Source organism: Mizuhopecten yessoensis, unplaced genomic scaffold, assembly GCF_002113885.1.
Source record: "Mizuhopecten yessoensis strain PY_sf001 unplaced genomic scaffold, ASM211388v2 scaffold9511, whole genome shotgun sequence".
Lineage (NCBI taxonomy): Eukaryota > Metazoa > Mollusca > Bivalvia > Pectinida > Pectinidae > Mizuhopecten > Mizuhopecten yessoensis.
The window spans coordinates 132,178-147,960 of NW_018408084.1; the positions used below are offsets into that span (position 1 = coordinate 132,178).

Sequence of the window (15,783 nt, forward strand, 5' to 3'; positions counted from 1 at the left end):
TAAAGTCAATTGTACTAAAATAACAGTCCCGGGTGATACCGACGAGATTCTTCAACTTACATTAAGAGCCACATAGAAGAGCTTCGTTCCTTTGACGTAAGGACTACAACACAGAAGACATCACTTTCAAAAGATGCCCCACCCCCTTTCAAAATCCTTTAACGAGAGACATATATACTATACCAGTGCATATACTACGAAGATACTGGTTTTGTACGCCTCTGGTTTAACCGCCCCTATGAAACTGTACTATATAATTGTCTGATCAGGGACGTATACGTCTCTAGTCTGATGTACTGACAAAAAAAAACACGATAGCAAAATGTTTAAGGCAAAATAAGATCCAGTACATGCGGTGTACGGCGTGGGCTCGTGCTTTACTGAAATGAAGATGCTCAGGGTAGAAGTATGAAGTACCGGTGGGGGATGGTGCACCCCCGCTGAGCTAAGGCCACCCCTGATAGCGGTCATGGTTCGCATTATGCTACGTTTACATTATGTTCCGGTAGCGACGGCAGTCCCGTTTTCCCAAGTCTGTCACGGTATCCGTGACAGGCCGTGGGGGGAAAGGGGCTGCTGAGTCCCGGAGGCTCCAAGGCACACTACGGTTCGCCCCGCTGTCTACCACGGATGCCAGTACGTTCCCTCTAGGCCCGTCATGTTCTGATGGGGTCCCTCACGTTTCTCACGTTCTGATGAAGGTCCGACATGTTTTTCACGTTCTGTCAAGGCTTTCCACGGTTAAAACGTGGACACCGGGCAGATTTGGAGCACGTTTGTGCCCTGGAAGGCCTCCCAAGCAAAAGCAATCATTATATCCTGAGACGAATCGACGAGATAACATCATGAATTCCCAAGCTGAAGAAGATTTTGTGTTTGCATATTTGCTGGGTACATACATCCAGTCTTTACGTCAGCAAGAAGAAGGCCAGCATCAATTACAGAGAGGGAAGGCCAGATTGGAGCAGGTAGCAAGAAGGCGGATGAGAAAACCAAGATCCATATGGGTGCAAAAATGGTTATCGGAAGACAGAAGGCAGCAGCTGGGCCACTACTCAACATTTCTCACCAGAGAGCTCCGCACCGAATATGTAAACGCCTTCCAGAACTATCAGAGGATGCCTCCAGAGCTCTTCGACGAGATCATGGAAAGAGTAATTCCAGCCATCGAGAGACAAGACACGAAGTTTCGTTCTGCCCTACCACCTGGACTGAGGCTGTCAGTGACTCTGAGGCATCTGGCCACTGGAGACAATTACTCGTCACTCTCCTATGCGTTCAGGTGCAGTAAAGCATCCATCTGCCATATGGTGCCAGAAGTGTGCAAGGCCATCGTGGAAGCCAACAAGGATGAAGTGTTCGCTGTTCCTGTGACGCCCGATGAGTGGAAAGCCCTTGCCCAGAAGTTTGAAGACAAGTGGAATTTGCCCCATGCGGTGGGAGCTCTGAACAGGAAGCATATTGCCATCAGCAAGCCACCCAACACAGGCTCCATGTACCACAACTACAAGGAGTTTTTCAGTATCCCTCTCCTCGCCTTGGTGGATGCCCAGTATCGTTTCATTTGGATTGAAGTTGGTGGAGTGGGACACATGTCTGATGCCCAAATCTATAATGACTCAGAGCTCAGTGAACTCCTTAAAGAAGGCCTGATAGGGTTGCCACCACCATACCCTCTTAACAACGATGAATAAAACCAGGACATCGCTTAGTTCATCCTAGGAGACGATGCATTTGCCTTAAGAACCTACCTGATGAAGCCGTATGGGAGAAGGGCGATGCCAAGAGAAAAACTCATCTTCAATTACCGGATTTCCCGTGGAAGACGTGTGGTGGAGAATGCGTTCGGGATCCTCGCCAAGCGCTTCAGATGCTTCCTTGGAACTTTGGAACAGGGACCAGACACAGGTTATTCTCATTATATTACTGCGACAGTGTTTTAATAAATACTTGTAATTATATGGTTAGTACATTTTTATTATATATGTAAAGCAAAAGTTTAATGATGGTTATTTGTAATGTACTGAATACAGATATTTTCTGCAGGTATGATAAAGAAATTTGAATTTTATTACAGTCCGACACATCATTGAGGCTACTGTCGTGCTCCACAACCTCCTGAGGAGAAGGGTTCCAGTCATGTCAGTGAACGAGGTGGACCATGCGGATGCGAAACATAATCTGGTCCCTGGCAATTAGAAAGATGAGGTCCAATGACAGGACGTGGACTCACCACCAGAAGGAAGGAACAGAGACACTCTGAACGCGAAGCAACAACGGGAGTACATTGAAAGGTACTTCAACTCCCCTGCTGGTGCTGTAGAGTGGCAGGACAGAATGATCACTCCCTAGTGAAAGAAACTTCACACCCACAATCTATCGAACAATAAACCCCATTCACTCACTCAAATTCTGTAGAAAAACCACTCTGGCCATGATACAATAAAAAACAAAACACATAAGTTTGCATTTATTTATTTGCTGAAAAATACAAAACATTTTCACTGGTCTTGTCTATTCTTGTTGTCGTCCTGTGACTGACGGATCTGACCCAGCAAGGAGGAGAAGGAGTCGGAGGCGAGCATCTGGCTGGACGAGATGTCGTGCAGTTCGGCAAATGACGTCGATTGCTGTGGCTGATTTCCAGTGATGGGCGGTGGACAGGTGATGTTCATCTGAGGAAACTGCTCCTGTACCCATGGTCGATCCATCGAGTACATGACATTGGGTGGGTTTGTCACCTCAGCAGGCCACTTGGAGGGGGTGGCTGCCAGTATCTTCCTACTTCTTGTCTTCTTCGGTGGCATATCTTGGCCTTCTTTTTTCACTGCTTGGTCTTCTCTCCTTGTATGGTAGATGCAGTAATCTACAATACAGTAATGTAATCTGCATTAATCTATCAGAGATGTTGTGTCGTCGATTGCTCAGACTCGAATGAAACTTCCCTGTCGGGCCCAGCTTTTATATACTCCCTCCCAGACCGCGCGCGCCGTGTCAGTCCGTAGTAGAACGCAACGCGCCGGGCCCCCAAACCGTCACACACCGGGACGCGCCGGATTGAACGCGACGAAAAAGCTACCATACACCCTAGCTTGCCGTGAGAACCGTGACAAAACGTGGCAAAACGGGACAAAACGCGAAGCAACCGTGAACCAACCGTGACAGAACGCGAACTAAACGCGAGAGAACTTGACAAAACTTGAAAGGACCGTGAGATGCCGGGAAATCACATGCTTCCCGTCCCACTACGGACCGCTACGGACCGCCCTACTACGGCCTATTACGTACTGTCACGTTTTGTTACGTTCACCCGGTTTTACTACGGCCTACTAGGTTTCTCATCCGCACCGTGACTAACATGGGAAATTTTTTGACAGTTAAATAATCTGGCCTGGCATCCACGTAAATCACTGCCTGTCACGTTGGCCCATCCCGTCCCCCCGCGTCATCTCACGTCCTTACCGTTTTGTCCACGTTGGCCTGAAACGTGATTGCCGTGGCCACCGGAAACAATTTAAACGTAGCATATTGCACATAGATCTGCTCTGTTACATATCCAGGTAAATTAGCAAAAAGGAATCTGATATAAGATGACTCGACTTGTAAGGATTTGCATTGCGATTTTTTGAAAATTAAAATGAAATTGTTACAAATATTTTGTCAACTAAAAATATATTTTATGATTTTAAAGTGAAATAATATAATCGTGCTAAGAGAAATAAATGAAGTTAAAAAATATCAAAATTTTAAATAAATTCAGTGTTAAGTTTGATCTGTTCTTTTGAAATGTCTAATGAACACTTAATTATCTCATTCAACCTTTTCGATTTCACCTCTTGACACACGAATCAGTTGATTATCGTATATCTGAAAGAAGTTGCACATAGTTATCATACAAAAGGACGGTTTTATATACTGGACATGTGTATGTCAATTATAAGATATTGAGGATATATTTTATTTCCTATCAAAATGTCTTTTTTATTGCAGATTTAAAAGAAAGGAAAAATAAAACTATTATGTTAGAAAAGAATTTTAAAAGAAATGTGTCGTCATTCGTCAGATACTGTCGTTGTATAGGAAGTTGAATTCATTTGAGAGAAGGAGGCGTTGGTGACATCGATATTGCCCAACCCCAACCCCACAAACTTTTGGAATTTTGATATGAATTCAATTGATATAAAATACACATAGCACATATATATAGACTTATAGCGTAATTTCAAATTGTTAAACACCAATCTATCAGAAAACATAGCCTTAATCCTGATATGTCGGAGTAATGATTCTCCCCGAGTGTTGGTTGAGATACATCTAATTATGGTGGCTGATTGGTGCCATTTTCGCTTTTTCACGGTCGAATATGCGAAAAAGGGATTTTTTTTACATGTATTTGGTATTAAATTTGGTATTAAAATTTCGCTTTTTCGCATTTTCAAGTGAGAAAAAGCGAAAATGGCACTAATCAGCCACCATATCTAATAGATCATTTCTCGAGTGCTGTTGGAAGGAGGGTGTCATTTTATTTCGAGAAATAATGTTAACCACTAAAACAGATACGTATATATTACGTCTCTGACTACAGCATCTAATACTCTTTACACAGCTTGTCCAAATAAACCAACTGTAGTCTGGTCGTGTGCCTGAAACAACAGGTAGTGACCTCGTGGTCTTTACCTTCGAAATAGCAAAAACCGCAGGTAACAGGGGTTATCCCACGTTTAACCAATAATAAAGGTAAGGCCAGTTAAAAGAAAAGACCAGATTATGGTTGAGATTAATCCACTTTTGTTAAGGATAGTGAAATCAGTGCTGTTTGTGCAATACACTATTCAAAATGACGGTCAAGAGAAAAGAAAAATCAATAGACAACACTCGGTAAATCTTATCTCGAAGCAAACAATATTTTTTACGCAATTGTTTTCTTATCGGTGAAGTATGGATGATTCTATGATAAGACAGTTTTGAAAATGTGTATGGGAACATAGCTTGAGATAAATTGATTTGAATTACCCTTCATATTTAATTTGTATAAAGCGATGTAATCTTCTTACAGTTTGGAAATATGATCTAACATGAAATGTTTATCTTACCTGTGACGGTACGAATTATTTGGATAAAGCTAACAATTACATATAATTAGCGTACATAGGCGCGAACACAAGTTTGAACACCCTCTGCAAAAATAAAATCACAATAAAGAAAGAAAAAAAACATCCACAAATCTTGCGTTATACATTTCAATGATTGAGTTATAAAATAAACCCACCCCACCACCACCACCACCACCACCACAAGACCGAAAGCAAAACCTACAAACATGATTTTTTTTCTTTGTTGAAATGTGAAAATTGTGACCTTGAAACTTTGTCATACTTAAGTCCATAAATAAATCAAGCAAATCCTGAAACCAACAAGGAGTTGTTAACACGCATTAAACGACAAATCACAATTCCATTAAAGTGTCACTTGCTGTTGTTCATTTCGTTATCAACATTATGATAATAAGGATTCAAGATTTTCTTCATTTTAAAATTATCAAAAAGTTCCTCTCGTTTTGATATTTTGTATGGCGGACTATGTCAAAGCGACAAGTTACACATGCAACTTTTTAATTTTATTTACTTTCTTAACACCGGTGGCTACATGTTTTCATTGTTTAGTTATTTTAAATCTTATTAAATGCTGTCATGTTGTTTTAAATTCTTTTTGCTTTCTTCAATCATCTACTATCCGCGATATTTGCAGTGCTTGTACTGTCTGTTGTCCCACCTAATAAAAAGAATGACGATGTAGGTCGAACCTCGGATTCGTCGAATACCATATATTCCTATTTACTGTACTGTTTTACCGCTTCGGTCCAAAAATACGAAAATGTATAAGTAAAGAAACGTTTACAAAAATATTTCAACGTTTGTGTCTGCTATATTTTAAATTGCAATACAATGTATGGCATCTTTTAAATATGTTCAACATACCTACCAAATTGACTATATTGTGACTTTCTTATGATAGGTCGACGAATGAACAACATATAACCGACGAACAGTTACACGTTTAATTTTATGCAACTTTCGCATGCTGCGCTACTTTTTGTTTATATCGAGAATATAATTGAATAATGAGATTAAAGATAAACCCTTTTCTTCATCATAAGTTGTAACATCTTGGTTCAATAATGAAAGTCATCTCGATCTACTCTCTTAGCTTACTAAGGTTTTAAATTTGTGAACAGTATTACCTAGTAATAAGGTAAATCAATGTCGAGCTGACAACAAAAGCTAAATAAGTAATGAGTTTAAAGTGTTAGAGTTTTAATATCTTTTTAGATAAAAAATTACATATATCCGGAGTGAAAAAAGTCCATTGCAAAAAGTGTGATACTAATGTAGCGGGTGGTTTCACAAACCAAGAGCACTGACAAACATTGTTCAATATTCCTTTATATGTATAGGTAGATACATTCACTCTGTAAACCAACACAAGATACTACATTTAGCACAACGCTTCACAAGTACAATACAAACACATAATAAAGCGACATAACTCTTACAAATGAATTACTGCCTACTACTTTATACTGTTACAATTATACAGCATACATGCCAATAACTTTATAAATATTTTACAAGTTTTTACAAATAGTTACATTGTTATCTACTGAACCACTTAATCCTAAAAGAAAAAAAGGAAAGAAAGGGATAAACCTAACCTTAACAACTAAAGCTAGAATACATTTTTTGATGGGAATATAAACTATTTGAAATGGACATATGTCACGCACCTGTGTATTGCACAGAGCCAGGATGAAACCGATGTCATCAAATCACTTATCGCTGATCATGAATGTTTCAATCTATAAACAAAGTAAAACCATTCTCAACCAATGGTAAATTTGAATACATAGATATACACTTTAGTACACATTATTGTTCTATCAAGTGTAATAGTGTTTATGAGGACTCAAACATGAAATACACTAAACACATTTAATGATTATTTAGAAATTAACGACATGTTTAGGTTTAATTGAACCCTAGCCCAATTACTTAAGTGTGGAGAAATTATTGATATTAGAAAATAGAGAAAACTTATAGTCAAAAAAAGTGTGTGTGTACAATTCAATATGTCTGCTGTGTCTCACAAAATCTTCTGCAAAACTGACACAAAGAAATCCCGCCAAAAGTGTCCAATGAATGACTGACCAATTAAAATGAAATCTATACAAAATATCTGACCATTGAAAATAGAATGATAAACAATAACACACTGGACCATGATATATCATACAGGTAAACACAGTAAAACATCAAGATAAAGATCACACCACAGGACATGTACGTCATAATATCAACACATACAAATAACATGCGTGGCACAACATTGAACATAACACAGAATATTTAATTAATATAAAATACAATAAAATATGACTGCTAAATTTTTCCCTCCTGCGAAAAATGTCGTCCTCGACTAGGAGATTTACTGTAGCAGTAACAATTAGCAAGTCTTGTACTATCAATTATACAATAGATGGAAATATCTACATACATATATGGACTTGGTAAAAATGTAAAACAAATATTTAGTACAAATCTAAGAGTAACCGTCCATAATATGGAAGTACAATGTCTAGGTTACATTTTTTGATAACTTTTGAATCTCATTAGGACCGGAGGACTTATTTAAAATCAGATGCACTTAAATATGGACGAACTTATAAAATCATATCAGTAGATAACTTTCATCAGAAGCTTGTTAATATGAACCATGGTAAACCACAACATCTGTACAATATTCCTTTTTAAGATAAAGAGCACAGTGCTATGACCTCGGAACAGAACTTTACGAATTACAAACAGCAGGGGCCTTGTTGGACGAGATTATAAAATTTGTGAACAACTTTAAATTGGGACAACTTACGAAAGACTCACCCTCAGGATAGTCAGTGACACGTTACAGTCGACAATGTCTCTCTACTTCACGGCTGAAAGATTGAATTTCAGAACCATTAGCAACATATAAAATTGCCCTCCATGGAGCGTCAGAAGTACGTTTAATCTGCAATCTGGCCTTCCTTGGATACATCCACCCGGAGTCTGACACCATCAGTGCCGTTAAAGAATTCGCATGGTATCGAACCAAAGACGGCTAGTCATTCTAAGTCAGTTCTTAAACTGAATTAAGTGTAACTGAAAAGTCGCTCGGTGAAAAAGAAGTCATTATTTCAGCGATTTCATAACATCTCCGGACATTGATATAATGGCAAAGCAGATACCTGATTAGTTTCACATATTGATGACCAAGTACTACATGTAGATGGGCCGCGGTGGCTAAGTGGTTAAGGCGTCTATCATTCTACTGCCACTAGCCCGCTGGGTCACGGATTCGAGACCTACGTTGGGCAGTCACCAGGTACTGGCCGTAGGTCGATGGTTTTTCTCCGGGGACTCCGGCTTTCCTTCACCACAAAACTCTCGCACGTTCTTACATGGCTATAGCTAGGGCTTAAAAACACAAACAAACCAGAACCAAAAACTAGATGCTTTGTCTACTATACCAACAGACTTGAAATCCTCCACGCTGATAGGTGATGTAGCGAAGTGCCTGTCTAGTTTAAGAAAGGGCGAAGTGTGTCAAATCTCATTTTCAACCAAGATGATGCTTTACACACTTCGAACACATGATTTGATTTGTCTCCTGTAGACGATTAAGATTGTATGTCATGTGGTTGATACACTTAATTGCGTTACAGAAAAGTTTGCTGCAAAATGTTTGGATCAAATATTGGTTCAACCTTAACCAAGAATAGCAATAAAAGCAATGTCAACACTAACTAGTAGATAACACACAGATAACGTACATGTTTGGATCAAATATTGGTTCAACCTTAACCAAGAATAGCAATAAAAGCAATGTCAACACTAACTAGTAGATAAAACACAGATAACGTACATCTGTCCTTGGCTTACAACAGATATCATTCTGAGAACAAACCGGAGAATGCAAGCTGCTTCATTGCTAGCAGAAATATGCGACATGTCAAGCAAATGATTTAATATTTTACCTTACATATCCGTAAACTGTGCATTCAATTAATGCGTGTCTTCAAATGTTACTTCAATAAGAGTTAGTCGCTAAAAAGGAGGTGGTCACTGCATAAAGCAGGGGCTGCAATCGCACTATGGCTAGTAAGAATACATTAATTAGGTGCGTGCTTGTTTTAGCTTTATTTACATGTTTTGTTTGGACGCATTGAGCGGTTCTGGTTGAACGTAGGTCAAACATAGGCTAAATCCAAACCCCATATGTGAGTCAAAACCTTTCGCCATATGTATCACTAAATGTATTTGCACATGGCAATACATTGCCATCAGATTGCCGGGAACTTGCTGCAGAAGTAGATCATCTAGTCTAGTTTTAAAACACTTAGGAAACGCCAATTTCCATATCATCTATAAAGGGAACACCGCCCACTTTTAAATGTGTCAAATAACCAATCTGTATTAAAAGTCAGACATTTTGGGCTACAATTTTAACATATCATTTAAAAGTACATTACACTCTATACCGATTCACTTACTAACTTTGCATTGTGCAAGAAAATATGCATTTTTTGGTATGCATTTATTAATTAACAGCAAACAATACAAATATATTAAAGAAAATTAAATGCTTATGTGAAGCGGGTAAGAAATAATAAGACATAGCGGCCGACTTCAAACCTAGCAGCTTTCACCCTTCACAGGGCTATTCAGGTTTAATCCAAAAGGACATCGGCATGACGTCACGATTTCATGTCATCACACTACAATGTTAATGTGACGTTACAATGTACACAAGATTGGTGGACAATCAAGTTTTACTGTTTCCTGTTGAGATTAGATTTTACTATTTTAATGAATTTATCTTTCTTTTCTCGTATGTCGGATGAATATAGCTGATACAAGTAATACACTGAATGTATCATCGATACATTCGTCAATGCGATTATAAACATAACAATTTCGTAACGAGGCGGATTAAGTTTGGTGTCAATGTAAACTCATGCGTTTTTTAAAGACAAAAGTACTCCATTAGATAGTCATTGAACATGTACTGCAACATGGTGTCGTACACTTAGATGCTGCTGGAGTTAAACAAGAATTATCAAAATGTTAACTTGACTTGTTCTAAGTTTTCGATTGTCAAACATGACCGTACAAACAAAATTCATCCAGAAAACTTTAAACTTTTCCCACACATAATCAGTTAAAAAACTTCTTTTTTTTTCAATTTAACATAGACGCTATCAAAACTTTATATTGGAAATAAAATTCTACAATTTGAACAATATAAAACAGTGTTCAATAAAAGGAACGTTAAGTTAGTGTGTGCCGAATGATGCTCTAAGACATGATACACGATAAAATACGGTTAACAAATATTTACGGCCCTGGTATAAGATAAGGGTATCTATGGGACCATTATATCCAACAACGATAAATATATTCTAGACTATATTTGTAACTTACTATCAAACATTTACATTCTTTGTATTGCATCAATGTATACTGATATTACTCGTTTGTACTACAATGGTCATTCAATCAATTCTTTCACCACATAGCTCCCATGCGAACGGACAATGAAATAGTAAAGCACCTTAGCAGATTGCAAAAGGATTAAAAGATAAAAAATAACATACATTCGGAGTGAAAAAAGTCCATCGCAAAAAGTGTGATAATAATGTAGCGGGGTGGTTTCACAAACAACCAAGAGCACTGACAAACATTGTTCAATATTCCTTTATATGTATAGGTAGATACATTCACTCTGTAAACCAACACAAGATACTACATTTAGCACAACGCTTCACAAGTACAATACAAACACATAATAAAGCGACATAACTCTTACAAATGAATTACTGCCTACTACTTTATACTGTTACAATTATACAGCAAACATGACAATAACTTTATAAATATTTTACAATTATCATTTGTCAATTATATATCTTTACAAATAGTTACATAGTTATCTGCTGAACCACTTAATCCTAAAGAAAATGTTAAACTTAACCTTAACAACTAAAGCTAGAATATAGTTGTCATGGGATAATAAACTATTTGATATGTACATATGTCACGCACCTGTGTATTGCACAGGGCCAGGATGAAACCAATGTCATCAAATCCCATATCACTGATCATGAATGTTTCAATCTATAAACAAAGTAAAACCATTCTCTTAAAAATGGTAAATGTGAAAACATAGTACACATAAATGTTCTATCTAGTGTAATAGCGTTCATGCGGATTCAAACTTGAACTACACTAAATATAAGAACCACAAATTACTTGGTCAATTCTTTAAACCTCACATAATTATAAATACATTCCATTTAACTATTATTTAGAAATTACCTACATATTTAGATTTAATGGAAAAAGTGTCCAATAAATCACTGACCAATTTAAATAGAAATCTATACAAAATATCCGACCAATGAAAATAGAATATAAACAATAACACACTGGACCTTACAGAACCACTCCATGGGATACTATACAGGTAAACACTGATGAACATCACAGGTAAAGCTCACACCACAGGACATGTACGTCATAATATCAACACCCTCAAATAACATACTGGGCACAACATTGAACATAACACAGAATATTTAATTAATAAAAAAAATACAATAAAATATGACTTTGCTACATTTTTCCCTCCTGCGAAAAATGACGTCCTTGACAAGAAGATATACTGTAGCAGTAACAATTAGCAAGTCTTGTACTATCAATTATACCATAGATGGACATATAATATACGACATATATATATGGACTTGGTAAAAATGTAAAACAAATATTTAGTACAAATCTGAAAGTAACAGTCGATAATATGGAAATACAATGTCTAGGTAACCTTGCCCCATAAAATACTAATAAGGAAATTAGCCACATTTTTTTCCATCTTGTTCGAATTCCTGCAAAGTTCCTCTGTCAATCAACACTTTTAGGAACTTTGCTCGTAATTTCAAATCAGGATATTGCTGCTGTTGCTGCTGCATCATAGAAACTTGTCCTTTCCGCATCCATAAAGGTTTCACCATTTTGCCATTTGTAACCATATGTATCCACAAGCTACCGGGTACAGTCATTTCTTACTACTGATCACCATGGGTCAGTGACCATTTATCCAACGAAAGAACCCTCAACACCTACAGTTGGTAATGACATTTATTAGAAAAGGGAAAACAGTATTGGTCTAACTACAGATCCCTTAGGTAGACCTGCATATCTAACTCTTATCTGTGAATAATGGCCTTATTACTCACTGTTTGCATTCTACCAGTTGTATCTAATAACATCATAAAGGTTATTTGAAGAGAGGTATTCAATCTTTTGATAACTTTTGAATCATTAGGACCGGAGGACTTATATAAAAGCAGATGCACTTAAATATGGACGAACTTATAAAATCATGTCAGTAGATAACTGTCATCAGAAGCTAGTTAATATGAAGCATGGTAAACCACCTTTCTGAACAATATTCTTTTTCATGACAAAGGGCACAGTGTTACGATCTTGAAAAAGAACGTTACAAATTATGAACAGCAGGGGCCTTGTTGTGCGAGATAATATCATTTGTGAACAACTTTTAATTGGGACAACTTAAAAAAGAAGCACCCTCATGAGAGTCATTGACACGTTACAGTCGACAACGTCTCTCTACTTCACGGCTGAAAGACTGAATTACAGAATCATAAGCAGCAAACAATCGCCCTCCATAGAGCGTAAGAAGTACGTTTAATCTGAAATCTGACCTTCCTTGGATAGAACTTCACTAAACCACGACCGGCGACAGGAAACCCTTCCGGATGGAGATTTCAAAGTCGTATTAGAATGATGAGTGTTGTTGTGTAACAAATATAACAACACAAATTGTGACGTCACAATGCAGCTATACAATAATGACTTGAACCTTGTAAGATCAAACAAATGACAAAAACATATATATTTCTGGTAATTTAAGCATCATTCAAACCAAGCTAATGGTCTTGCTGTATCAATGCAAAGCACTCTACTGCGTTATGCATGGCCTGTTCGCCTCACACTCATGCAGGGACACACTACACCAACAGAGGTATCCGCCATCAACACCCCTTTACATTCTCGTAGTGATACATCCACCCGGAGTCTGACACCATCAGTGCCGTAAAAGAATTCGCATGGTATCGAACCAAAGACGGTTAGTCATTCTAAGTCAGTTCTTAAACTGAATTAATTGTCACTGAAAAGTCGTTCGGTGAAAAAGAAGTCATTATTTCAGCGATTTCATAACATCTCAGGACATTGATATTCTGGCAAAGCAGATACCTGATTAGCTTCACATATTGATGACCAAGTACTACATGTGAATTGGCCGATGTGGCAAAGTGGTTAAGGCGTCTAACATTCTACTACCACTAGCCCTCCACCGTTGGGTCGCGGGTTCGAGACCTACGTTGGGCAGTCACCAGGTACTGGCGTAGGTCGATGGTTTTTCTCCGGGGACTCCGGCTTTCCTCCACCATAAAACCCTGGCACGTTCTTATCTGATCATAGCTAGGGCGTAAAAACACAAACAAACCAAAACCAAATATTAGATGCTTTGTCTACCATACCAACATACTTGAAATCCTTCACGATGGTAGGTGATGCAGCGAATTGCCTGTCTAGTTTCAGAAAGGGCGAAGTGTGCCAAATCTCATTTCCAACCATGACTATGCTTTACACACTTCAAACACATGATTTAATCTGTCTCTTGATAGACGATTAAGATTGTATGTAACGTAGGTCAAACATAGTATAAATCCAAACCCCATATGTGAGTCAAAACCTTTCGCCAGATGTATCACTAAATGTATTTGCAAAAGGCAATGCATTGCCAGCAAATTGCCGGGAACTTGCTGCAGAAGTAGAGTCTAGTTTTAAAACACTTAGGAAATGCCAATTTCCATACCATCTATAAACGGTACACCACTCCCTTTTAAATGTGTCAAATAACCAATCTGTATTAAAAGTCAGACATTTTTGGCTGCCCTTTTAACATTTCTTTTAAAAGTACATTACACTCTATACCGATTCACTAACTAACTTTGCATTGTGCAAGAAAATATGCATTTTTTGGTATGCATGTATTAATTAACAGCAAACAATACAAATATATTATAGAAAATTTCATGCTTATGTGAAGTGGGTAAGAAAAAAGAAGATATAGCGGCCGAATATAACTGATATAAATAATACACTGAATTTATCACCGATACATTCGTGAAAGCGTTAATAAACATATAAATTTCGGAACGAGTCGGGTTAAGTTTGTTGTCAAAGTAAACGCATGCGTTTACTGAGTTAATTGCTAACTTAGCCAATGTTAAGTTTGCCACATTTAGAACAAATTATCACAGCTAGTTCAAAGACATTCTTAAGGACAAAAGTACTCAGTTCGATAGTCATTGGACATGTACTGCAACATGATGTCGTACACTTAAATGCTGCTGGAGTTAAACAAGAATTATCAAAGTGTAACTTGACTTCTTCTCAGCTTTTTATTGTCAAACATGGCCGTACAAACAAAATTCATCCAGGACACTTTAAACATGTCCAACATAAATTCAGAAAAGCTTTTTTTAATCTTTTTTCAATTTAAAAAAAAAAAAGATGATCTTATATTGAAACGAAGTTTTTAGAAATAGTCATAACTTGGGATAATACCTCCAAGCATATAAGTTAATGGTCATTTACAGGTATATAGATAGGTTGTTTAATACAACTAAGAGGATATGCATTTATTGACATAGAAGCTATCAAAACTTTCTATTGGAAATAAAATTCTATAATTTGAACATTAAAAAACAGTGTTCAATAAAAGGAACGTTAAGTTAGTGTGTGCCGAATGATGCTCTAAGACATGATACACGATGAAATACGGTTAACAAATATTTACGGACCTGGTATAAGATAAGGGTATCAATGGGCACATTATATCCAACAACGATAAATATATTTTAGACTATATTCTTAACTTAATATTCGTCCGTCAACAGCAGACAGGGAAACATATACGCGACACATAAAACCCCTATTTCGATGCATGTCGCCACCTCTGTATACATGACCTGTGTTTTCCTTGTCAGTGGTGCAGGTATCCGCCATAATACCAAATGCCATTTATCATTTATCATTACATTTATGAAACCGAAATTGAAATTACCTTAAATGTATAATTTTTAAGCTATGAGTTCCGTTTATTAGCACAAAACAGTTTCGTTAACTTTTCTGTTGTTTTTTGGCTACTAATACCCTACTTCTGTCATTCTATAATCGAATGTTAATATGTGAAGGTGATGAACAGGAAACGATGGTGTCTAATGACATGTTCTAAAGAGAAAATAAGATGCAGAAAACCATTTTATAAATTTGCTTCATAAACCACTGAAAATGGTAAACAGATAGTAACGGCTAGTTGTTAAAAAAACTCTTCCATCGAATTCAAGAAAATGTCGTTACTGTTCACTAGGACGTTGTCATCCTCGTTGTGTTTTTCATACAAGAATTGTGATGCCTATTGAATAAAAGCAGGTGTTACAATAGTGTATAAGCCATCCACTCTGCTCACTAAACAAAAAGAAGATGTTATAGACATAATCTGATAGAACTAATTGTGTATGATAGAGTGATGTTTGGCAGAAGTACACAACATACCATGCTAGTTAGTTATCACATTTTCCATGAATAAAAATTGTTA

The 15,783-nt window shown here is 37.2% G+C and overlaps 2 protein-coding genes across 2 annotated transcripts; one reads left to right on the forward strand and one right to left on the reverse strand.

Moving 5' to 3' along the window:
• The first annotated feature begins 845 nt into the window (after window positions 1-845).
• LOC110458259 lies at window positions 846-1,694 on the forward strand. Its single transcript, XM_021509872.1, has one exon. The coding sequence runs from the start codon at window positions 846-848 to the stop codon at window positions 1,692-1,694; it is 849 nt and encodes a 282-aa protein (XP_021365547.1).
• A 784-nt stretch (window positions 1,695-2,478) lies between these two features.
• LOC110458257 lies at window positions 2,479-7,986 on the reverse strand. The gene is made up of 2 exons (XM_021509871.1): window positions 7,935-7,986; window positions 2,479-2,866 (listed from the first exon to the last, which is right to left on the reverse strand). The coding sequence occupies exon 2, from the start codon at window positions 2,805-2,807 to the stop codon at window positions 2,502-2,504; it is 306 nt and encodes a 101-aa protein (XP_021365546.1). The 5' UTR covers window positions 2,808-2,866; window positions 7,935-7,986; the 3' UTR covers window positions 2,479-2,501.
• Window positions 7,987-15,783: the final 7,797 nt, after the last annotated feature.